Source organism: Notamacropus eugenii, chromosome 6 (genome assembly GCF_028372415.1).
Source record: "Notamacropus eugenii isolate mMacEug1 chromosome 6, mMacEug1.pri_v2, whole genome shotgun sequence".
Lineage (NCBI taxonomy): Eukaryota > Metazoa > Chordata > Mammalia > Diprotodontia > Macropodidae > Notamacropus > Notamacropus eugenii.
This window is the reverse complement of record NC_092877.1, coordinates 223,978,939-224,005,115: the sequence shown is the minus strand read 5'-3', so window position 1 is coordinate 224,005,115 and position 26,177 is coordinate 223,978,939. Positions and strand designations below refer to the sequence as shown.

Genomic DNA, 26,177 nt, shown 5'->3' with positions numbered 1-26,177 from the left:
TGTAGCCTTATCTCAACTCCCTGTCTTAGAGATTAGCTCCAGGTTCCAGAACAATGTTCTATCTCACTCTCAGGGTTCTAGGGCTAATACTAAGAAGAAATGTATGAATGTCTTTGACTTTCAAAGCAAGCCTTGCTCTGTTTTAGTATTTATTGTTTCTAGGTTTATTTGCTTTGTATCAGTAGCATGCATGTATTACATAGCATGTATATGTTAACTATGTATAGTTTGTGGTTAGCTGTGTGCACACTGTCTGGCTCATTGCATATAGCCTATACATGCTATTGTCACATGAATTGAATAGTCATTCCAGCAAGGCCAAGGTTGACTCCCAAGCAAAGAGGAAATTAAATCACTAAAGATTCTGGAAGTGATATTTCTTTCCATCTCAAGAAGTGAGAAAGCAATCTTACGATCAGAAATGGAAGTTGTTTCCCACATTGAGATTTAAAGTCTTCTGGAGAGAGAATATTGCTAATTTCTGGATTTGATTACAAACTGTGCTACTCATTTCCCTCAAGTTTCTTTAGTATATGGGAGTGGGGAAAGATATTTGAAAAGGATAACGTAAAACCTTGCCAAGTCATGAAGGAGGTATGCAGGATTGGGACTATGGAATTTGCCAAATATACTTCAATAGATTGACTGCAGACAGCAAATATTACCAAGGAACTGGAGCAGGCAGCATAATAGTTGGACTCCACTGATTATTCCATACATTTAAAAGTACTTACCTTTGTCATGGAGGATTGAATTGATCAATTAGAACCTAGAACAAATCTGATACGTATTCCTCCCTGCATCAAAGTCATTGCATGAAAGAATTGGTTGCCACATAATGAATTTGCCTTAAAAGAGGAGCTGTTTTAGAAGCAGATGGAGAATCTTGGGGTTTAGAAGTAGAGATAAAGGGCTAGAGCTGAGCCAAGAGTTGGCCAGCCCAGGATAATTAATCAAAGGAGAGACATTGCAACTGAGCTGTGGCATATAAGGAAAACACTGGGGAAGTTATCCACTCTACAAGCATCTCAAAGTGCAAAACCTGGATTAGCACCACAAGTGTACCACCTGCTCAAGATTGAAGTAAATTGGAGGAAAAAGTCTATTCTTTCCTCATATTCTTCTCCTAAGAATTGTGTCTACTATTGGATTGATTCAAGGAGGAATACAGATATTATCTGCTGCATTTACCCAAACATTTCTAGTTACCACTGCCTTAAGCATAAAGACGATAGGGATTAACTAGAGAGAAATTGGAATGCATATTTAGACAAAGTCCAATCTGCTTAAATATTAGGAAATATCCTAACTGGAAGTTCAAAACGTGTGATTGAACACATAACTTTTCATCCAAAGGAGATTGCTGAAAGTGCAGATGAGGAACTACACAAACTTTTGGGAACATTTAAAATGAGGTAATTATTGTACAGGAATGTCATACTTGCTTGAGTGATTGATTGCTTGAACCTAGCTAAAGCAATCACCCAAATGCTACTTCTATCTGTTTAGGGTCAAATGAAACAAAGAGCTAAAATAGCATGTCAGCCCTTTGTACTAGCAAGATGCTTCACCAAAATCTCCACAGCAGGGAAAAAATATATACAAATTGAGTAGGCGGATGTTTCCCTAGAAAAATAGAGTTTTTATTGCATAAAGATTTTTTTCCCATCTGTACTCTTTCTACACCCTGCGGAAAAATTTAGATGACAAGCAGGTTTGAAGAGATTGCCAACACCTTCAACATTTATAAAGTTTCATACTTGGCTAATGAAAAAATGGCAACATCAATTTATTAAATAATATCCTTTTGAGGTGTGAAAATCTGGCAGAGCAACAAAAGGTATCTTTTTTATAAATTGCTTCTCCTAATTTTGAAGTCAAAGATAAAATGCCACTGTTAGAAGAGGTCTTTGTGATCATCCAACCGGTCACTTTCATTTTACAAAGGAGGAAACTGACTCAAATAGGTTGAGAGACTTATCCATGATCACTTATGCTATTAGTGTCAGACCTATGCCAGACATCCCAATTGCTAGCCTGGTGTCCTTTCCATTATACCATGTTGCATTTATCCATCTCGTTTGCTCTTCTATCAGTTCCACAAACTTTTAATTTAGATGTGCAATATTCTTACCTAAATTCCGAACATTGCTACCTCCAAGACCCACTTTTGAGCATCAAAATCTCATTCTAAGAACATCTGTGTTAGATGTAGACTTTTTAATATTTTTATGCTTTTTGGTTTTGTTTTTCTCTGTATTCCCAATGTGGTTCCTAGCACACATAAAGCACTTAATATATGCTTATTGACTTGACTTACCATAAGGAATTTGTGACAAAAACCACACACAAAGGTCCATTACAGCAGGGTAGAGAACATTTTAGATGATTTTAAATAGATGAATATCTTAAAATAAAGCTTGTATTTTAAACTTTCTGTATCTTTATCCAAACTTTTTCTTTCTGAGGTTCAGTTCTGACATCTCACAGGATAGGTTTTAGCCTGAAGCAACCTGTTTATAACCAACTTAAAAACCTCTTGAGATATATCCCTAACAATCATCCTAGGAAAGTTATGGCCATGACAAAAATGACTGCTGTCATTTTGAGGAAGAAAGATTTCCCCAGGGAGTCGTCATCCCCACCATTGCCATTATGATCATCTACATCCATATCAGGGCACTTTCATGTCCCCTTGGGTGTCATTAGGGTACACTTGTCTACCTATGAAAAGAAATGCAACCTGAAATAAAATGGTCATGTATCTTTGTCTGTGACGCCCTATGGTCATTTACTTTTTCCTGTGCATGGTTTTACCAGTTAGGCCATCTTTTGTTTTTCTTTATATTTCTAGCCCTTATTATAGAGGCTAACACATAGTAGATCCTTAATAAATGTTTCAAGATTAACAGACTCTAATTTATCAAATTATCACAAATTTTTATGGAATTCTATTTTCAAAGCCCATTTTCACATCTCAGTAAAATGGAGAATGAAAATTGAAAAATGAAAACACTGAATTATATTTTCAAATGCCATTCTGACTTTATCAGGCAGCTAAGTAGTGTAGTAGAGAGAGTGCTAGATGAAGAGTAGGGAAGATCTGAGTCATACTTAAGACACTTCTAGTTTGTGACCCAGGGCAAGTAACTTAATATCTCTGTGCCTCATTTTTCTCATCTATAAATCAAGAGAATAACTAACATGGTAGAGAATATTTAGTTGATTTGAAAAAGGAAAAATTTTAAACTAAAACTTGCATTTTAGACTTTCTGGATCTTTATGCAAATTGCTATTACGATCTAGTGATAACTGAGAGCTAGAATAGCCAGATTCCCAGGGTTTGTTATGAGGATTAAATAACCTAATTATCATTGCAAACTTTAAAGTGCTATATAAATGCTAGCTATTATTGTTGCTGTTTTTACAATTTAATATTTTTCAGAGATTGAATAACAGTTTGTAGTAAATATATGCCCCTTAAATAGCACTTTATTTGAGCAGACCCTAAGTAATCAGTGCTTTTTTTAAAAAGTGAAAAATAGATTTTTTTCCTTCATGTTTTATGCAAGTAAAATACCCTTCAGAAGACAAACCACTGCTGAATGTTCAAATTCTTTTGCAGTTCTAATAATGAATAATAAACATTTACTCAAAATTTTTATTAATGATTGAATGTTCAAATTCATTGTAATTGCAATGGATCTATTTATTCTAAAAAGCATAGATAAGAACCATAGAATAATTTTGATTACTTGAGCCCCTATAATTTTTTTCTCCCAGAACAAACCATTTCCACATTTTTCTTTTTCTATGAAAAATTTCCATTTTTCTTTTTTTCTTTTCCTACTCTTATACTTGGACCTAAAATGAGATTCTTTCACTAAACATGCTGTTGAATTTCTTACACACACACTCCATACCACACTATCAGATTTTCGATACTTCTCATTTAAGCAGGTGATCATTTTATGAAACAATTCTGGAAAAAATAATCTTTTCTTAAATTCTTCATTATAATAAATGCTATTATAATAAGGCCAATAAATCATGCTAACTAGGGGCCACTATCAAGGGCTAATATTATTTTTTTCTAATAACATACCTTTGATTGTAATGTATTTTTGATTTCCTGCTCTTAGAAATGGCTATTCATGATGCATTACAGTTTATACCATATAATTCCAACGTCTTTGTTTATTTCAGAGCACCTAGGCAAGAAAGTATACCACCCTTGCTGGGAACATATAACCAAGACTTTTTTTTTACCTTATACAAATCAGAATGAAAGATTAGAGTATTACAGTTTCTTTTTAAACATCAATATTATCAAGGAAACATTTAAAATTCTTTCACATACAACTCTGATGCCTGTTTTCCTAGATACAAGTATTATCAGACATAGGTGAATTCTAATGATTTTTAAGCTGCCACAAAAATTTCTAGAATGACAAGGGGTGGAAGGAGACAGTTAGACCTAATGTTAAATCAATTGATTGATTTACCTCTTACCAAAAACAAAAAGGTATCCTAGGAATATAATCGTTTATTTGGACTATCTCTTTGAAGTGGGTTGGGGGAAGGGGAATGTTAACTCCAGCAGCATCTCCATCTGAGGAAGGTGCACATTCATCTCTTGTGACAACAGAAAGCAATCTGCATAATATAGGACCCAGTTCCACACACAGAAAACCTTACAGGGAACTCAGATGGTGACAGGGGATGAATACCAACAGCCTATGTCCCTGTGTTAACTGTGATGAGATAGTACAATTTAGTTCATTTTCCCTTGACAGGATTTCCCAGATTCACAGAGAAAACATCTCCTGTTCTACGGGGAACCCCACAGAGACTCTCTCCCTGCTCAAGGTTTTCCCAAGTTGTTGATATTCAATAAGTAGGTTTGGAGTTGGACCTTTTTTTACAATATAAAATCTGAAAAGTCTGTCACATCAAAATAAATACATGAGTACTTTTCTTCAGAGCACCAAAAGTTTAATCTGTCCAATTTTCTCTCAAGGGATGATAGAAACAAAAGATTCTACTGTATACTTTTGTAGCTTGAAATATGCTACTCGAGAAATTTTACAGCTTGATGAAGTATGACTACAACACATACTGAATAAAAACAAATTCTTTAAAGATAAAAATCCGAGGGAAAGAAAGCTTATACTGACATAAAATTCAAAGAAATCACCATTATACAATAGTCTGGTTTATTGTTGTTTTATATACTTTGACTTATCAGAATTTGCTTGTAATATCTTAAAATATTGTACAAGCTGTCTAATTTGCCACATGAAAACCTTTTCTTTTTTTAGCATTTATCAGCATTCTCTACAGTTTCATTTGCATACCAGTACATGCTATTTTCTATGACAAGAAACATTTCCAAATGAAAGATAGTATATTAATAATATCATCTGTTCTCCAACTGCTCTCTTTAGCGGCAAGTTAGCTCATTTGTTTTCTGTATTTTTTTTTAACATGGCAAATGCAGAGGCTCAAAAGATACTAACAAACCAAAATGGAACCATCTTACCAGAAAGATAATTTTACCTGATGTTAATAAAATAGCTGCTTAGAGGATCACAATGAAGACCAAACCCTGCAGGGAAATTGACGATCAATCAAACTCCATAGAGCTTTGTCAGCATTTGTTATTTTATATAGAAGGTATGAGATGTCAGTATCCATGGTGTGCTACTTACTGATGTGTAGAGGTACCCTTCTCCATTCATGGCAATATACAACCCTGTCTTTACTCCCTGCATGGCAACAACGCGAAGTCCCACTGGTATGAGGTTGAATAATGCTGTAAAGATAAATGGATTCTGTCATGGACGGGCAAGGAAAAGAAAAATATTGCAAGAACTAGGCATTTTTTTGTAAAAATCAAGACACTATGCTTGTCACTAACTTCACAGAACATTTGTATTTGTTATTATTATTAGCGGGATTATTTTTATTGCTATCATTGAGACTATTGGGAATCAGCAGCATCATTTTAATTTAAATAACTGGTTATCTTAATTTTAAATCAAGATAGTATTTTTTCAGTAAAGTTAGCACTTAAGCTTCAGTTTGTAAATCTAATTAGTAGTCATTCCTACTAGAGTTAGCTAATGACAGAATTGTAGGGAGTAACATACACCAAGAGGGCTGCAATAGGGAAAACCACATCTCACTTTTTAACACCACTTTATACTCAAGAAAAACAACAACTGTGAACAATCTCATGAAAAACAGAAAAAGAAAGCAATTAAAATTAAGTGATTTGTCTTCTACCGCTTAATAGAGAAGGTGTGATTTGTCTTTGCAATGTAGGACAGTGCATTTTTTATAAAGAGAAAAAGAAAATATAATTCCTGCAACTAATTTGCCTTTCACAGGGAATTTCTGCACTGAGGTTTCCCTATATCAGATAAAAATCACAAGGCCAAAGCAATTTGCTTTTGTAGAACTAATCAGACACCTGAGCTAATGATACTTAGCCATTTAAAAATAACCGGAAGGCTAAATATTAATTCCATTTTACTGACTTGAAAACTTGGGAATTATTTTTTTTGTCTGTGAGGAAGAAAGCACTGAGTACTTTATTCACCTCAGACACACCAGTCATTCAGAAGTGGTTCAGTATCTTCCTTAGAATTCTGAAACCTCAAGGTATATGAACCATTTGCAAACTAATATGTATTTTCAGAGTGAGTATTGGCACATTTGTGTATGACCATGTCTGGGGGTACTTAGAGTTGGAGGTGAGCACAGTGGAGATAAGGTCATATCAATCTTTGGAGAGGGGAATAATAAATAAGCAAAGGAATAACCTGAATACAGACAATTTATACAATTTCACAAAAACCAAATGCCTTTAAACAACTGTGACTTTTTTTTAACATATTAGCTATAACACTATAACCTCAGACATCATCTACCTTATCACTACACCCTTCAGAACCTGACGCTTTCCATGTGACCTGATAATGAATAAGAGGTCCCTAGACCTTGCCATCTGGCCTATAGTTACTCTTTTAGGAGCATCAGACCCTTGCAAATCTCTTGCAGCTCATCCCTCTGATACATATGATGTCCTCCAGTTAGACTGTGATCTTCCTGAAGGGAAGGAAAACTTCACTTTTCTATTTGTATCACCAGAGCTTGTCATGCATAGTTAATACTTAATTAACACTTTTTCATTAATTCATTCATTTCCAAAATTTCAACTAAGAATGAGTACACCCTATCAAGAGTTTGGCTGCTAGATAGCTACTTAATAAATGTCAGGAGGTAAATGTGTGTTGTATGCAGGAAGACAATGAAAGAAGAGAGGCAAGATGTGAGAAAAAAAATCAGCCTTATATTATTAGACTTAAATGTTCCTTACTGAAGAGATTATATCAATGAATCAGCATTTATTAAGAGCCTACTATTTATTTGCTACTTGCCTAGGCTCAGGGGAAACAAAGAAATCACAAAGCCACCCATCAAGAAGTTTACCCTAATTATGTGGAAATACAAAATATTTCCAGTTACTTTCTGTGGAAGGAGGTAAAATTTAGGATATAGGTGATGCTACGAAGTGTCATACAAGTGGACCTTGAGAGGGATCTAGGGATTTTGAAAAGCAGAGGTTAGAAGAAAGTATTCCACACATAGGGATAAGCAAAGACATAGAGAAAGAAATGGAATGCTCTGCAGAAAGAACAAATAGAACGATTTGGCTAGAATGGAGAGTATAGGGAGAGGAGCATTGTGGAATATACCTAGAGAAACAAGTCTAGAGCCAGACTAGAAGGGGCTTTAAATACTGAATAGAAAAGTTAGTGTTTTGTCCAGAGGCAACAGGTAACCACTGTGACTTCTTGAACAGAGGAGTAAAATGATGACACCTGGGCTTTAGGAATATCATTTTGACAGCTATATGAAAGAGGTATTGGAGTGGGTTGAAGATAAGTGGGCTGGATGAAAGAGGCTGGAAGTAAAAAGCCAATTAGAAAGTTATTGTAAAGGCCCAGGTAAGAAGGGTTTAAGTTGATATCTTTTTGATTGGAGAGAAAGGGACAGATGTGGGAGCTAAGGATGACTCTGCAGATGGCAATATGGTTGACTAGAGAAACTGTGGTGTTTCCAAAAGAAAGAGAGAAGTCAGAGAGTGGGGTAGATCTGGCATAAAGATAAGGAGTTTTGTTTTTGATATATTCAGTTTGAGAGGGCTATGGGACACTCATTAAGGTATGTCCGAAAGGCAGTTGTATAAATATATGTATCTTTATGCAATTTCCCAAGAGTTGAACATTTATTTGGTTGATATCTAGCCCTTTGATTCAAAGGCTTAAAGTGCTTGTAGAGGAAGAAAAATAACAGAAAAATGGAAATAACTGAGTTTTGTGTTACATAATAGAGATGTAAATCAACACTTCAGGATATGCTGTTATCCTTTGCCACTACCCCATTCTCAATACTCACAGGTATCTATAGGAAAGGCATAGGGCTCATTGTGTTTATTTTAACACTACATTTAAAATTTTCTTTTTAGTATTAGGAAATTATGAAAATCTGTGTACTCTGGTGGAACACAAAGCATTTTTTAGTGACTGATAAAAATAGAAACACCCTAAAACCTAGTCAGTCTTTTCTTTTGCTAGGGGAAAAAACCCTATTTTTCCTATGATTTCTCAAGTAATTACTTCCCATGGATATATTTTCAAATCCAAACATAGTCATAAAATCTTAAATCTTCACAACTGGAAAAAACTTTTGAGACTGTTCAGTCTAACCTCTTCATTCTGAGATTTAAGTAAATTGAAGCCCAGAGAGGTTGTGATTTCTCCAGGGCCAGAGAATTAGTTAGTAGAGACAGAAGTAAACCACCAGGAACTATTTCTATCACATATGCCACCACTGAGAAGTTAATTTTTAAATATCTTTGATGTGAATGTTCTTTTTCATCTGTTATATTCCATTACTTCTAAAACACTTTCATGGTATATGTTCCATATACATTGAAAACTTACAACTTGAGGGAGGGGAAGGGAAGGGGAAAAGCACTTATACGTTGCAGGCACTATTTACAAAGATTATCATTTGGTCTTCACAAAAAACCCTACGAAGTAGGTGCTATTATTATCTCCCTTTTAAATTGAAGAAATTGAGGTAAACAATTTAAGTGACTTGTCTAGAGTCATATAGCTAGCAAGAGCCTGGGATTTGAACTTCTGACTTTAGGCCCAGCACTCTATTTCCTGTGCTACCAGATGACTCTTAAAAACTTCTAGTAACAATTACATTTAGTTAGACTAGATTTAAAGGACAATTTATCTTATATTTAATTCCATGCAAATATTGTTTTGAGTTTTGGTGTTTATGTGGATATATACATGTGTATATAAATGTGTTTCATATAAAGGCAGATGTGTATTTGTATATAGAAGGATATCTAGGGGATCTGTGAACTTTAAAAAAAAAAATACTACCTTTAATCTCTCAGAGGTCACAGTCAGTGTCAACTGACTCATATTATTTTCTCCACCTCCTAAATCCTATGCAGTTGTTGTAGTTCAATAGTTCAAAATATTGTGATTCTTTTAGTTTTAGAGGGGAAATCACAGTTGCCAGGCAAAGAAAGCAATCCTATTGATTAAATATATTTAGCTACGTTATCTTTAGATGGAAAAAAATTATAATCAAAGAACAAGGGAGTTTGGAATACATATTTGAGAATCTTTATATTAATGCATGGATCTACTTAGTAGTTCAGTTGTGTCCAATTCTATGACCCTATGTACATAGCATGCCAGGCCCTTCTATCTTCCACTATCTCCTGGAGTCTGTCTAGGCTCATATCCATTGCTTCCAGAACACTATGTATCCATCTCATCCTCTGCTGTCCCCTTTTTCTTTTTCCCAACATCAGGGTCTTTTCCAATGAGACTTGTCTTTTCATTATGTTGACAAAGTATTTAATCTTCAGTTTCAATATGTGTCCTTCCAATCAATAGTCTGAATGAATTCCTCTAAGTATTGACTGATTTGATCTCCTTGCTGTCCAAGGGACTCTCATAAGATTTCTCCAGTACCACAATTCAAAAGTATTAATTCAGTGGCACTCGGCTTTCCTTATAGTCTGACCCTCACAGCCATACACTGCAAAAACAATACTTGTTCCATGTTCAGTTCTAAATGTTGCTTCTTGATCTGCATACATGTTCTTCCAGAGACAAGTACATTTTTCTGATACTCCCATCTTTTTGAGCACTTGCCACATTTTGTTATGATTCATAGTCAAAAGTTTTAGTGTAGTCAATAAAGCAAAAGGAGACTTTTGGGGGGAACGTGCTTATTTGTAATCCAGTGAATGTTGGCAATTTGGTCTCTAGTTCCTCTGACTCTTTGAAAACAAGCCTGCTCTTCTGGTTATTCTTGGTTCATATATTACTGAAATCTGACTTGCAGAATCTTAAGCATAGCCTTGATGGCATGTGAAAGCACAATTATTTGGAAATTTGAACATTCCTCGACATTGTCCTTCTTGAGGATTGGATCATAAACTGTTCTTTTCTAATCCAGTGGCCACTGTTGCGTTTTCCAAGTGTGTTGGCATATTGAGTTTAGCATTTTAAAAGAGTGATCTTTTAGGATTTTAAATAGCTCATCTGGAATTCCAACTCCTTCACTAATCTTATAATTAGGAGTGCTTCCTAAGGTTCACCTGACTTTATTTTCCAAGCTGTCTGGCTCTAAATAAGCAACAACTTCATTCTGGTTATCAGTGATGTTAAGATCTTTCTTATTTAGTTCCGCATATTCTTGCCAAATCTTTTTAATCTCTTCAAAATCTGTTAAATCCGTACCATTTTCTCTTTTATCATGCCTATTTTTGCATGAAATATTCCCTTGATCTCTCTGCTTCTTGAAAAGATCTCTTGTCTTTCCTATTCTATTGTTTTCTTCTATTTCTCTGCATTGATCATGTAAGAAAGCCTTATCTCTCCTTGCTTTTCTCTGGAATTCTGCATTCAGCTGGATATATCTCTCCCTTACTCTTTTCTCTTTCCCTCAGCTATTTGTAAAGCCTCTTCAGACAGTCATTTTACTTTCTTGCCTTTTTTCTTTGGGATTTTTGTTGTTATTGTTGCTTCCTGTACAATACTGTGAACCTCTGTCCATATCTCTTCAGGCTCTCTCTACCATATCTGACCTTTTACATTACTTTTACTTCTACCTCATATTAATAAGGGATGGCATTTAGTCCATACCTATCTGATGGTTTTTCCCTTCTGTATTCAATTTAAGTCTCAATTTTGCAATAAGAAGTTCATGAGCTGAGCCACAATCAGCTCTAAGTCTGGTTCCAGCTGACTGTATAGAGAGAAGTAAATAAGCAACCTGATTTCTATATTGACCTTCTGGTGATGTCTATCAGTAGATTTGCTTTTTTGATTGTTGAAAAAGAACGTTTGCTACAACCAGTGAGTTATCTTGATAAAATTCTATTAGTCTTTGCCCTATTTCATTTTTTACTCTAAGGTAAAACTTACCTGTTATTCCAATTATCTTTTGATTTCCAACTTTAGTATTCCAGTCCCCTATGATTTATGTAACATCTTTTCTTAGTGTTATTTCTAGAAGATGTTGTGGGTCTTCAGAGAACTGAGTACTTCTCATGATGCCTCTTCAGCATCAGGGATTGGACCCCACACTTGCATTACTCTGATTTTGAGGGTTTTCCCTTGGATTTGACTAGATATCAGTGTAATGCTTTAGATTATATCCAGTACTGTTTTTCTCATTTTTTTATTGACTATGAGGGCTACTCAATTTCTTCGTAGGATTCTTGCTCACAGTAGTAAAATAATGATCACTTGAATTAAATTCACTCATTCCCCTCAATGTGCATTCACTGACACCCATGATGTCAATGTTTAAGCTTTCCCTTTTGACCAATTCCAGCTTACTTTGGTTCATAGACCACACATTTCAGATTCCCATGCCATATTAATGTTTGTAGAATCAGACTTTCCTTTTACCACCAGACACATCTAGAGCTGAGCTTCTTTTCAGGTTTGACCCAGCTGCTCTATTTTTTCCTAGAGCTATTTATAGTTGTTCTAGGCTCTTCCCCAGTAACATGTTAGACACCTAAGGGGCTCATCTTCTGATGTCATATCTTTTAACAGGTAGATACTGTCCATGGAATTTTCTTGACAAAAAATTCTGGAGTGTTTTGTCATTTCCTTCTCTAGAGTAGATGAATCTAAAATGAACTCAATTCAAAAGAATGACACATTGGGCTACATTATTAATTTCTTCAGGCTGATGTGCTGAAAGGAAGGTTGCTTACTGTCCAATTTTCCTTTTGACCTTTGTCAGTGACGGAACATCAGATAATGGTTGAAATTTTCTGATTCTATGTATACATTCTTTTATACAATGCTAACAACCCTATGAGGGAGGTAGTATTTCATTACTTTGATGGATTAATGATACAGTCAGTAAAGTATTTCCTCCAAAGGTACAGATCACAAAACATTCATGTTCTCTTTCCCTGTGTATCTATTGTCTTTGTCTTCCTCTAAAGTATCTTTGCCAAGTGCCTTTGACATCTTCTCCCAGTTATCTTCACATTAAGAAAACCAACTTGCCACATAAACTAGCCCCTGAATATCCCTCACTCTTACCATATGACTATCCCCCATTCTTTTCTTTTGGAAAACTTTCCTAGAATAAATTTTAGACCCTTTCACTTGCGCAATTAATGGCCAGTGATGTGTTATAGTCTACTCATGTCCATCATGTGCCTTTCCGTTGTCTTCTTGATTCTTTGTTGACAATAGAATTCCATGACAAACATCAACATAATATCAACAAAAAAACTGCCTGTTCAATCATTTTCAATTGTGTCTTACTCTTTGTAACTTCATTTGGGATCTTCTTGCAGAGATACTAGAGTGGTTTGCTATTTCCTTCTCCAGACCACTTTATAGCTAGGGAAACTGAAACAAACAGGGTTAAGTGACTTACCCAAGGTCACACAGCTAGTAAATGTCTGAGGCTGACTTTTAATTCGGGTCCTTTGAACTCCAGGACCCAACACTCTATCCATCTGCTACCTAGCTGCCTGACAGAAGAACACAGATGCTTGAAAACAGATGCCTTTTTTCCCAAAAAAAGAAATGAAATCATTTATCTTCTTCAATTCTGGGTTAATCACTGCCCATTTACAGAGTTTATTTGGCCCACTTCTATGACTTGTTTAACCACGTGTGTGTGTGTGTGTGTGTATACATATATATACATACACACACATATATATACATATATATACATATATATATATAGAGAGAGAGAGAGAGAGGGAGAGAGAGAGAGAGAGAGAGAGAGAGAAAATAGTACACTAGACAACAGACATCCTTCATCTATTTGGTTTTCTTTCCAGTGTACCTAGGGAGGTCAGTTTTTCTGAATTATTATTAATCTCTCCATATATATTCCAGGATTTAGTACAATCAAAAGAGTGTGATCTTCAAATAGCAATATCTGAAGAACCTTACCATCTATAGAGAATTTCTCTTCCATTTAAATGATACCCTGGACACGCTCTATGATACTGGCAAATAGTTTTGTTGGCCATGACTTCTTCTTTTGTGTTTGCACAACAAAGATTACCTCCGTTGTTAGGTTCTTCAAGAACTATAATACCGTAATGACTCTGCATTGGGAGGCACCTTATGGAGCCTTTATATGGTAACTTTTGTCGTACTGAATCAAATACTTTCTTAGTCAACAAACAATAAGTAGAATGGAATCTTGTATTTACTATGCTTTTAAGTCAAATGTACGACTTCCTTATATTTGGTCTATTGTACCATATCACTTGCAAAATCCTTGCTGTTCCCTATTCATTTCTTCACTGATGATGACCTCATTGTTTGTAGACTCTTCTACTTTTCTTTGAGAAAAAAATGTGGGCATATTGGTCAATAATTACTGTTTTCTTTATCAATTTTCTTGAAGGAGAAACAATAAAATCCAAGATATTTCTCCCCAATAGTATACAGAGCTGACATCTCCATTGTATATATGAGAAAACTGAGGCTTGTGTAGATAAAGGTATTTCTCCAAGAAAACTAAACTATGAAGTGCTAGCTGAAACTTGAACCCAAGTCTGATGTTATACTGCCTCCATAGCTCTGATCCATGGCAGCTATTCATAAGGTCACATTGGGTTCATAAATGTAGATCTAGAAGACACTTCAGAGACCATCTAGCCCAATCCTTCCATATTACAAATGAGGAAACTGAAGCCCAGTTAAATTAAGGAGGTCCAGTTAAATTCTCAAGGTCATTCATATAGTAAATATCACAAGTACAATTTGAACCCAGGTCTTCTGACTCTAAAGCCAGTAGTCTTTCCACCCTGTTTAGCTACTTCTCAATACTTATGTCTCTTTATATCTATGTATGATTATTTTTTCCTGAGAACTAATCTCATCATTAAAAGAATCTATTATTCTCTTATTTAAAAAAACCAAGAATATGTAGTAACTCAAATTTTTCTGTAATGAATATGCACTTAGATAATAATTATTTATTATCATATAAAAGATTTGGAATTTTAGTTAGAACAGGCATCATTAAAAGTCATATAGAATAATTTCCTAACTTTACAAATAAGAAAACTGAGGTCTAGAAAAAGTAAGTTATTTGTCCAAGGTCACCTAGTTAATAATTAGTAACATCAGGACTATCATATAGGTTTCTTGGAGTCCAAACTGCCAGTGATCTATAATTAATAGGAATAAGGATAGTTAAAGTGACAGGGACATGGAAAGGAACAGACCTGTAATTTCACTGATATTGGGAACTGTAAAGTAAGGAAACTTCCTCTACCACTGTAGATTGGTGTCTTCTCATAGTTAGAATCTTAAAGATTTACTTATAGTACTGACAGCTCAAACGAATTATCCACTATCAAAAAGTCAGCATGCGTTAGAAGCAGAACTTGATCCTGAGTCTTGCTGGCTTTGAAGCCAACTTTCTATAAACTATACCAATTACTAAAAGATATTCTCTCAATTTTGGGGAAAAAACCCTCTCTTATTTATATTTTCATAAATACTCTTCCTCCAGAGAATTTCCTCTATATAACATTAAATAAGATTTATATAGAATTTTAAGTTTTTCAAAGTATTTTATATGTTATCTACTTTAATCCTCAAGGCAATACTGCATGGTAGGTATTCTTACATGATTATTTCCATTTTAAAAATGAGGAAACTGAGACTTAGAGAAAGGTTAAGTGACTTGCTCAGCGTCATAGCTAGTTAGGTGTCTAACATGACATTCTGACACATGAATTACTGATTCTAAGTCCAGTACTTAATCTATCTATCTAATCCATCTATCTGCCTGAGAAAGGTGGCTACAGCTTGTCTTCTCCTTGCTTCCTATAATGAGCATCATAGTGAGTTCCTTATTCTATTTTTCATGTACCCACAAACAACCTCAGCCAATTCCCCCTTTTCTGCTCTGCTCTATGCTACTAAACCTCCCCAGGAAAATTGTAGAAAATGAGCGCTAGAAGTGAATGACTTCTGATCACTAGTTTCAATGCTGATGTGTCACTGTGAAACTGCTAGAAAAATTTCAAAGTCCTTAAAAAAGGTTCCCTCCCACTGCAACTGGTATGGGAAAAAGTAATGAGGCCATATAAGGATCTATCTTACAGAATCCCTTAGGAATTTTAGAGATTTGGTAGACAGAGTTGATTCATTTATAATTCTGTCAACCTACTGACATTTCTATTTCCAAAGAAGGGTCAAATGTCACTTATCTATGAATGGATTCTCTCCTTAAAAGATCATCTCTATCAGTTCCATTCTTTCCTCTTATAAGTAGTGATTCAAATCACTACTGAGTCATAAGTGGTGGACATCAGGCTCAGAAAGTTTCAAGTAAGAGAATCACTAAATGTCCAGGGTAACATAGCTAGTGTGTGTCAGAGGCAGTACTTAAATTTAGGTCTTCTAGGCTCTGAAGCCAACTCTCTATCTGATATATTGTACTTTTTCCCATTCAATATGCTTTTGATTAAATAACAATTGCTAATAATGTTTCTTGAGGATATTTTGCTAAATTAAAATTGGTTTCAATAGCAAGCAATAATTTAAAGATCATAATTTTTTAAAAACAAATCCCCCTAGCATAAAACTGAGTATACCATAGACACTTAACAAATTCTTGTTGACTGACTTGTCCACTCATGAACTAGTGATGATCAGTTGTTATTTAGTCATGTCTGACTTTTTGTGATACTACTTGGGGTTTTCTTGGCAAAAACAGTGGAGTGATTTGCCATTTCCTTCTCCAGTTCATTTGACAGATGAGATGGTTTAAGTAATTTGCCCAGGATCACAAAGCTAGTAAGTGTCTGAGGCAGGATTTGAACTCAGGAAGATGTATCTTCTTGACTCTAGGTCCAGCACTCTATCCATTGCACCACTTAGCTGCCTGAGTGACTTACTTAAAACTAATTCTAATGATGCTTGCAATTTGTGGATGGCCATTAAGCTATAGTACACTCTGGGAACTTTCAAAAAAATATATGGTTTTGAATTACGTTACTATCCTCTAGAAGCATGGTGAGCTATTCATGTTAAGTTGGAATGTATGGTCTTAATTTGTTACAGAAGAGAATTCAGATTTTTTTTTAAATTGCCTTTGCTTTTTAAGGTTTCTGTATGAGTCAGAAAACAAACAGGATTTTAAGTGTTTTAAAGAAAAATATTTTTGCATATTTCAAAAATTAGAGTATAAAAGTAGGTAGGTGCTTTCCAGTTTTTCTGACTTTTATTTGTTGATCCTAACAGATTACTTTTCAAAATTTCATACTTTATCCTATCTTCACTAAACTCTCTTGCAGATGTGATAATGTAAGTTTTTTCTGTATCATCCTTTCCCTGCTCTATCTCTACAAGCACTGTGTCCATAGCAGGATGGAGCAACACCTCCAAAATAGAGCATAGCTGCCATCTGAGGATCTACCACATTAGAAGGAAATCCATTAGTTGGAACTCCTGGAAAGTCAGTAATAAAGATAATGCTGAAAAATAAGAGGATATAACTTTAGTTTTTCCTTCTCTAAATTAAAAGGTATTACTTAGAAGATTCTGTTTTACTCTGAAAACTTGTTGTTGTGTTAGTCCTTTATTTTTGAAGAAGACCATGACATCAGAGAAGTGATGACTTGACTTGCGATTGACTTTGTTTTGAGTGAGTAAGGGCTTCTGAAGTACTTCCTCACATCTATAAGATTGACTAATATGACAGAAAAGGAAATGATAAATGCTGGAGAAGATGTGAGAAAATTGGAACAGTAATCCATTGTTGGTGGAATTGTGAACTCGTTCTGGAGAGCAAGGAGGAGCTATGCTCATGGGGCTATAAAACTGCACATACCCTTCAATCCAGCACTATCACTACTAGGTCTGTATCCCAAAGAAATCATAAAAAGGGAAAAAAAACCTACATGGACAAAAATATTTTAGCAGCTCTTTTTGTGATGACAAAGAATTGAAAATTGAGGGAATGCCCATCAATTGGGGATGGCAAAACAAATTGTGATATATGAGAATAAATGAAATTGAACCATAGGAACTGAAGAGTGGGCAGATTTAAGAAAAACCTGGAAAGATTTACATGAACTGATGCTGAGTGAAGTGAGCAGTACCAGGAGATCATCGTACATAGTAACAGCAATGTTGTATGATGATCAATTATTGATGATTTAGCTCTTATTAGCATGCAATGATCCAAAACAATTCCAAAAGACTCATGATAGAAAATACTATCTGCACCCAGAGAAAGAACTATGGAGTCTGAGTGCAGATCAAAGCATGCTATTCTCACTTTTTTTCCTTTCTTATATTTTCTTTCTTTGTTCTGATTTTTCTTGTACAATATGACTAATGTGGAAATATGTTTACATGACTGTACATATCAGATCGGTTGCCGTTTTGGAGAAATGTTAGGGGAGGCAGGGAGAAAGTGATAACAATTAGAAACTCAAAATCTTATAAAAATGAATTTTGAAAACTATCATTACCTGTAATTGGGAAAAAGCAAAATAGCATAAAGAAAAAGAATAGATGAATATAATTTAGCATGTTTATGTATGTATACATATACATACATATATAGAGAGAGAGAGAAAGAGAAAGAGCGAGAGAGAGAGAAATGTATCTATATTTGGATGTATGTATAGACACATACATACACACCCAAGATTTTTTAAGGCTTATTACAGGCTATTAAAGCTTAAAAATATTCTAAGATTTTTTGAAATAATATGGGTGCATATGAAATTCTTCACACTACACTCGGCACACCTCACTGGTCCTTTTGATATATTTAAATAATATGAATAAAAAATAACAAGATATGTGACCAAATTCTTTGAATATTTTAAACTTAATTAGGTAAGTTTAACTAAAAGCTGGTTTACCCAGATCTTTCTGAAGGTTCTCAGTGAATGGTGTCAGAAAAAGGCTACCTGCTGCTTTTGAGGGCTTTTTAAAATCGATTTATAATTTAAAATCGATATATAAATCATATAAGACCCTGTTACATGTGAGATGGCAGCATTAGCAGCTTTTAAAGAGTTTTTCTTGGCAGAGCAAGAATCAAGAAACAGAGAGAGAGAGGGGGATAACAGACAGACAGATGTAGCAAAGGCAAATACCAGACAACCAAAGAATGGTGCTTTCCATGGCATTCCCAGTGGGATTTTGTTTTATCATTACTATATATTCTTTCATCAGAACTTGTAATTTTCTGCTATCTCTCCAGGTTATGCTTCATAAACCTTTGAGGAAATATTGGGATCACTAGGTCCAAAGTGTCATTCGTTAAATGGCCAAGATACAAATACTTGGAAAAGGGGGCCACCATGCTTATTCCCAACATTCCTATTCTTCGACTATCAACTTCAACTACTAGTGTGAGAAATAGGAATCTAATATGTTATTATTCTTCTAAATTCATGTGAATAAACACATTTTCTTGTATCTCCCAATTTTTTTTCAGTTAAAAACAACCAAGTCTGGGAGAAATCTGAGTCATTTTACTCTTTTTGACCTTTTGCTTTTTTATGACAAAGGTATCAACATCTGTTTTATAAATATTAGTAATATTATAATCATTTAGCCTATCTTAGTGAATCAGAAAATTGAGGGAAATCTCTTTGTAAAGTATTTGTTCATTTGAGGCAAATTGGTCCTTCCAAGAATCCTAACAGTGTATCCATGTACTGTATATACCTATAAGATTTGCCAGTGGAGCTAGTTTTTATCATGTACATAACTACTCTGCCATGTAAAGTAAAACAGGTTGAAGAGGACCCAATAAACTTAGCATCAAAGCTTTGGAGTTTCCAGAAGCTGTTTTTAGCTTTTCATCCTGTAAACTCATTTACCATTGTCTTGGAAAACTAGCTAGCCAAGTACTTTGGGCATTCACCAAGAGACATTGTAGGACTTAAAGATTATAGAAGAAAGCTAAGCAGTTCTGAGTGCTAAAACTGAATGGCCTTCAAATCAGTCAACTATAAGAAAAGGAAATTGGATTCCTTCAGAACAGGAATATGAGGAACATGGTTAGAATATGGAAAAATAATAAAATTTAACATACATGCCTATACACACAAATATGTATATACATATATATGGGATAAAATGAAAAAAAGTGATAGAAAAATAAACATGACAGAAATATGTACAAAGAAAGTTTCTTTCTTCCTATTTTACCAGTTCTTCAATTTTCCTCTCATTTAACATTAGATAGCAGAGCTAAGAAGAAGGAGGCATAACTTATAAAAAGAAAAGAATGAAAGGAGGTCATGTCAGAAGAGTCTTTCAAATAAAATAAGATAGAAGAATATATAGGAAAATTAACCAGGAGATGAAGAAAAATACACTAAGTAACAAAAATAAGGAACACCAGTATTGTGCTTTAACATTTGGCAGAATGTATTATCCTATGTAATGAATGAAAAAGCAATTGCTGCAGACCAAAAAAGTAAAGAAATAACTCTTAGAAATTCGCACAACCTAAAAAAAATGCAAAGAAGGTAAATAAAATAGAATCTCAGTGACTTTTGTTGCTCTTTGTTCTGTTCTCAAAGAAGACCATGATATAAGAAGATGTCATGACTTGCAAGTGAATTTGATTTAAGTAAGGGAGGGCTATTATTAACTGACTGGCTCCTGGAAGTTTAGAAAGGCTGACCATGGAAACAGAATCATTAATTTTCAGGTTGAGTAACCTATTAAATATTTAGTGGCATGACTGTGCTCGTGAAAAAAGAAAACTGGATGGAAATACTCCCATTCTCAACTATTGTTTGGTTTTTTACTGGTGTCTTCCAGAACTAAGTTGTTTTATGCCTTACAAATTCTTCAAAACTGGAAAAGAGGGGGTTTGCCTACTGGGAATGAAATAACAATAGGAAGAAACAGACATCAGAACAGACCGAAAAGCGAAAAGTAAAACACGTGAGTGCACAGAAGTGAGTGATGGCAAGAGATACCCACAAAGATTAATAAACAAAGAAGCATAAAACCGAAGGTGGGCACATTTAAGCAATGGAATGTTTCTTTGATACTAAATGAAAAAGAAATTTAGAATATCCCTTTCTTAAATTCAGTGTATTGTTTTGCATTTTATATGATGTCATATAATAGTTCCTAAGTCATTATCAAACAGCAGGTTGATAAAATGAGTATTGCTTCATTTCTGTAATTCTTTTCTCTAGTAAGGTAATTTTTGGAAATTTACATTGTTATGCATTATGGCAAATACACGGAATTTATTGTTACCTCCCCCCAAAGCTGTATGGTTCAGGCATGCTCCAAGGGTCTATCACAATGTATAGTTATGATACAGAAGAAATATTGCTCTTTAAAATTATGACAGGAGAGTGCAAAGTTGGTAGGTCTAACGAGGCTATAAAGGTTCTAAGTGTTAGTTCAGAAAGAGACTATGTCTGAAATCCCATGATAAGCCTCCCTCAAGATGGAATGCTTATACTCTGAAAGTCAGTCACCAGATGACTTTTTTGGACCATGAAATACTGGATGTGTTGCAATCAGCAACCATGGATGTTTCTACATCATGGATGTGAAAGTCTCCATGTCCATGAAACCATGGATCATTCAAACACGGAAATAAAAGCATTGTTTACAATATGATAAATCAAATAATAATGAAATAATAAAATAAATAAATTTGAAGATTATGTTTCTAGCTTCTAATGCAAGTACAATTAATATTTTTTTTGATGTACAAAGGCACCTTCAGAATCTGGGCACAGTGCTGCAGAGCTAAGAAGAAATGATGAATTAAGAGCCACATAATTTGGATTGATTATATTAGAATGTTTGTTCCTTCTGAAAATGAAATGATGAGTCATTTTATGATGGAAGTGCCAGTTATCTGTGTAAAAAATCAAAGATTTCCATTTCTTCTCAAGTTGTAGATATTCTATTATCTTTTTAAAATTATTTTTCCTCTAATTTTAGGAAAATAATGTAATACATTTATGAAGGCAATTAATATAGCCCTATATATCTAAATTTGAAAAGAAAAATTAAAGAAGGTTACATCTCTGTAGCTAAATGATAATGTCTACAAGCTGTGGTAAGTCATTTTCCTACAGTTTTCACTTACTAGAATTACTGCTGTCATCCTTGGTTCCATCGAGAGCTCCATCGGGGTGCATTTGCAAGTAGTAGCCTTGCCTGCAATATAACCTGGTCACTATACCCTTGAGCTGGGGATCTGAAAGGCAAACATAGTTCATAATAAGCTTCACAATGTTGTAACACAATATTTTTCTTCATTTAATTTTTTTTCTATTTTATTACTATTATTATTAATAGTATTTTGTATAATTAGTTAAATTATAGAGAAGCAGAATTTTTGGTGCTTCCAAAATTTCTGGAGCCATTATTAATATAATAATTTTGATTATCATAGAATAATAGATTTAGACCTATAAGGATTTTTAGGGGTGAAAAAGACCAACTTCCTCCTTTAACAGATTAAAAAAAAATGAAGAAGAGAGAGGTCAAATGTCTTGACCAGAATTATAAATCTTGTAATTATCAAAGGCAAGATTTGAATCCCAGTTTTCTGAGAAAGGGAAGAAAATATTTTTCCACAGAGAAGACCTATTTCATATGAAATTTTGTGTTTTCAAATGGTAAATAATTGGATTTATTTATTTTTCTAGTTGCATAAATATCACACCCTGTTTTGTATATTTGTTTCAAGTATTACCTTGCTGGATGTTAATACAATACAAAGAACATTTTTAAAGGGCATTTCCTTGCTAGTTTAAAAGCTGTTGATCATTTCAAATAAAAATACAGCACAATTAGAAAGTCCTTCTTGATATTTCCATATTTAATGTGATTTTAGGATTGAATTACACCATCTTGTACCATATAAAGGGCACCATCCTAGTCTTCGGTACTTTATGTCACATTCGATAATATTCAAGAGCCATCTATATCTATCTAAGATCTTCTTTGTGCTATCAATGGGCAATTTGTGATGAAGTTATTGCTAGTTGTCTATGAAACAGAACCAATGACCTCTGATGTAATTTTCTTCTAGTACACAAATGCTTAGGTGGGCAATACTGTAAAAGACCAAATAAATAATAACAAAGGTGAAATAAGGTAAGATGGAAATCACATTCTGTGACTGAGGAGGAATAAAAAGAGGAGAGAAGAGGGATGAGGGAATTGAATACTTCCTTGTAGGATCAGATTTTTGGTGTGAGGAATCATTGAAAAAAATAGCATCTGTAATATCCCGATACACTGAGAAGTTACCTTCTTGCCACAAGTAAAACAAAAACAAAAACCTGCTCTCTTGAAAAATTACTGCTTGTGTGTTAGTTTTCATGCACTAGCTTGTATACATTTATTAATCAGTGTGTAGTGACCCAAGTTTTGATACGATTTTTCTATGTAGCAGGTCAAATATCACTCTAGGTAACTTGGGTATCATAATACTTTCCAAAACAACAAAGAACTGCTAATACCATCGATATGAAGTAAACAAATTTGAATGTGACGCCAAATGACCAACCAAGTGGACTGTCCTGCAAAAGAATGATAAAACACAACATTCCATATTGATGTAAAGAATTATGAGCCCATGTTAACAGAAAAATACATTTGAACTGTTCCAAATTATCATGTTTTGGAAATTTTGCTTTATTTCTCATTTAATATAATTGACTGAAGTTGATATTTACATGCTCATCAAGTAAATAACTTGAAATAGATCAATATTTGATCTTTCTTTGAAGCTATCATCATCATATCATATAAACCTTCTTGCATAATAATGGGCTAACAACCTAGTATTATCAAACATCAACTCCCCTATCATGTAAGAACATGTGTATATGAAAATTTAAAATAAATCACAATTATGCCCATTTAAAAATTTTTGCTGTAATTAATTGATTGCTTTATGAATATTCATCATATAGTAATATATTGTTAACCCAACAGTAACATCTTAAGGAGTTCAATTAATAGAAATATTTCAGTTCAGGAATACTTCATCGGCATGCAAATTTCTTACCATGAATATAGACTCTCCTACGCTGATGTCATCTTTGATACTTAGATATGGTGTAAAATTAATGGAAAAAAGAAACCACATATAGAATATCTGATTGTCCAAGAAATATGAGAAGAGTTGTAATATATAATCACATTCCTCAGTACTGGAAGTTTTGACTTTACGCATTTCTAAAGCCTATAACATTTTACCTACCTATATCCTGTCTGTTTGCATTTAAATAGGTCATCCACATAGCTAGATTTAAAAAAAAATACATCTATAGGTCAACCTCCCACATTTCACAAGTTCTACCTACACTTTACAAAAACAAATTGGCTTAGCCACTCCTATTCATCCTGCTTATTCTATTACTAGTATGGCACAATCATATAAATACTCCAAATTCTATAGCAGCAGACTAGGACAAGCATGAACTTTGAATTAGCCAAATTAATATAACCAAGTATATTTTTCCACCAAGGACCCAAGTAGCTAACAATACGAAGTAAAACCTAAAAGCACAATAGGAACAAAATGCTATTTTAAGCTTTTTTTTTAATAACCCACTTAGCAAAAAAAGAAAAAAAGGCAATGAACTTGGTATCTGAGGACCAGTATTTAAATCTACTTTCTGCTGTTTAGTACCTGTGTAATAATAACCTAATGCCTCTGATCTTCATTTTCTTCATCTATGAAAAGGGGAGTCCTGAGTAGGTGACCTCTGAAATTCCCAACTTTAAATGATCAGATTTCTCAAAATTTAGCTTGATTGACTCTGCTAACATCCTTACTGTCCAAGAGTTTTCTTCTGCACAGGTTTTCAAGGAACAGTAAGAGGAAAGTAATGACAGGGGGTTCACTAAAATCCTTAATATTCCATCCAAATTTCTTTTAGGCCTTGACTATAAATTGTTGTCCAGACTGGGTCACAAATCAAAGGGATTAGTTTGTGATTAATCCAAATAATTTAGTGCCCTCAAATTCCACTTTGATATCATCCCATAGAAATGAATACTCCAAAAGTGAATCTGAAGAACTACAGAGATGCTAAATTTTCCCTTTCATCAGATACAGCCTACATGTTTCAATTTTGGTGCTGCGGCTCCTGAAAAAAACTATTATAATTAGTATGGAGTCCTACTGGAATTCTCTTCTGCTGTCCTATGCCAGACAATTCTAACATAGTTTAAAAAATAAAATGCCTTTGTTCAAATTTACTTTGAGTTCTTCATTAAGGCCTATAATTGAAGTATTTTGGAAGCAGGCATACAGAAGGCAATCTTGCCATCTATTTTGGAATGCTATGGAACATGCAAATGAAAATGAAATGGAAATGCGAGATTTGGGCACTTGTTTTGTTTAGTGTTGCAGTGAGAATATTTGTTTATAGTTATACCTCAAAAACTGAGGAACTAATGGAAGTCAGCTATGTGGCTCAGTGAACTGAGTGCTGGGCCTGGAGTTAGGAAGGTCTGAGTTTAAAATCCAGCCTCAGACATTCACTAGCTGTGTGACTTTGGGCAAATCATATAACCTCTGTTTGCCTAATTCACTGTAGAAGGAAATGGCCAAACCACTCTGTTATCTATGCCAAGAAAACCCCATATAGAGTCATGAAGAGTCAAACACCACCGAAACAATACCGAAACCACTGAAAAACAATAATGTAGGTCAGATTTTCTAGTGATACCCTCAACTAAACTCGAGGTGAAATTCCAGCCAAGAAAGCTTTGTTAGAAAAATTAAAAGCTTAACAGTGGGAAGGAGAGAATACCTACAGTAATAGCTACTGCTTTAGGTACAACATACTTACAACACCAGGGAAATATAATAGTAAAGAGTTAGAGGATAGCTTGGTTTGCCTACAAACAACTTACTATTGGATAATTTCAGAAAATGTGATCATCCTTTCATCAATGGAGGGATTTTCTGCATGGGTTCCCTACACTAAGGACATCAAATGTGAAAAAAAGGAAAGAAAAATACCCAACAAAAATTATTTTCAGGAAAAGCATCATTTAGTGGATCGAAAACTGTGGCTGGAATGTTGTAGACCTGTTTTCAAATCCCACATCTAGTTGAATTTTCGTTGTGTGGCCCTAGACAGATCATTTAACTTCTAGATGCCTTAGGCAATTTCCCTGAGGCTTCCCAACTCTCCTACACTGGTTTTGATTAGCACCCAAAGAATTAGCATCCATTCCCCAGGAAATGGGTTTGGAAATACTAGGGACAGAGCTTTGACTTGGACCACACGTGCAGCAAAGAGAATGAAATGAGTTGTCATTTGAAGGGGAATATGGAAGGAGGGACAGTGTAAGGTTGGGTAAGCTCACCTGAGCATGCCATCTGCTAGCTTCCCATTTCAACTAGTTATTCTTGCTAATTAGGATTTAAACTTTGTTGCTTTTTTGTTGTTTTATAATGTTTTATAATTTTATAATAATTATTGTTTTATAATGTTGTTTTATAAGGACTAAATGCTACGCACATTCTATAAATTTAAATTCAGTACCCTCTAAATTCAACCCCCTTAA

General features: G+C 34.4%; 1 protein-coding gene across 3 annotated transcripts in view; it reads right to left on the bottom strand.

The window, feature by feature from the left end:
* FGF14 (fibroblast growth factor 14) overlaps window positions 1–26,177 on the bottom strand; it is an 855,245-nt gene that overhangs the window by 179,877 nt on the left and 649,191 nt on the right. For all 3 annotated transcript variants that reach the window (XM_072622027.1, XM_072622028.1, XM_072622029.1), the window contains exons 2-3: window positions 21,724–21,834; window positions 5,712–5,815 (exon numbers count right to left, since the gene is read on the bottom strand). In XM_072622027.1, coding sequence (XP_072478128.1) covers window positions 5,712–5,815; window positions 21,724–21,834 — 215 coding nt within the window. The remainder of the gene's footprint in view (window positions 1–5,711; window positions 5,816–21,723; window positions 21,835–26,177) is intronic.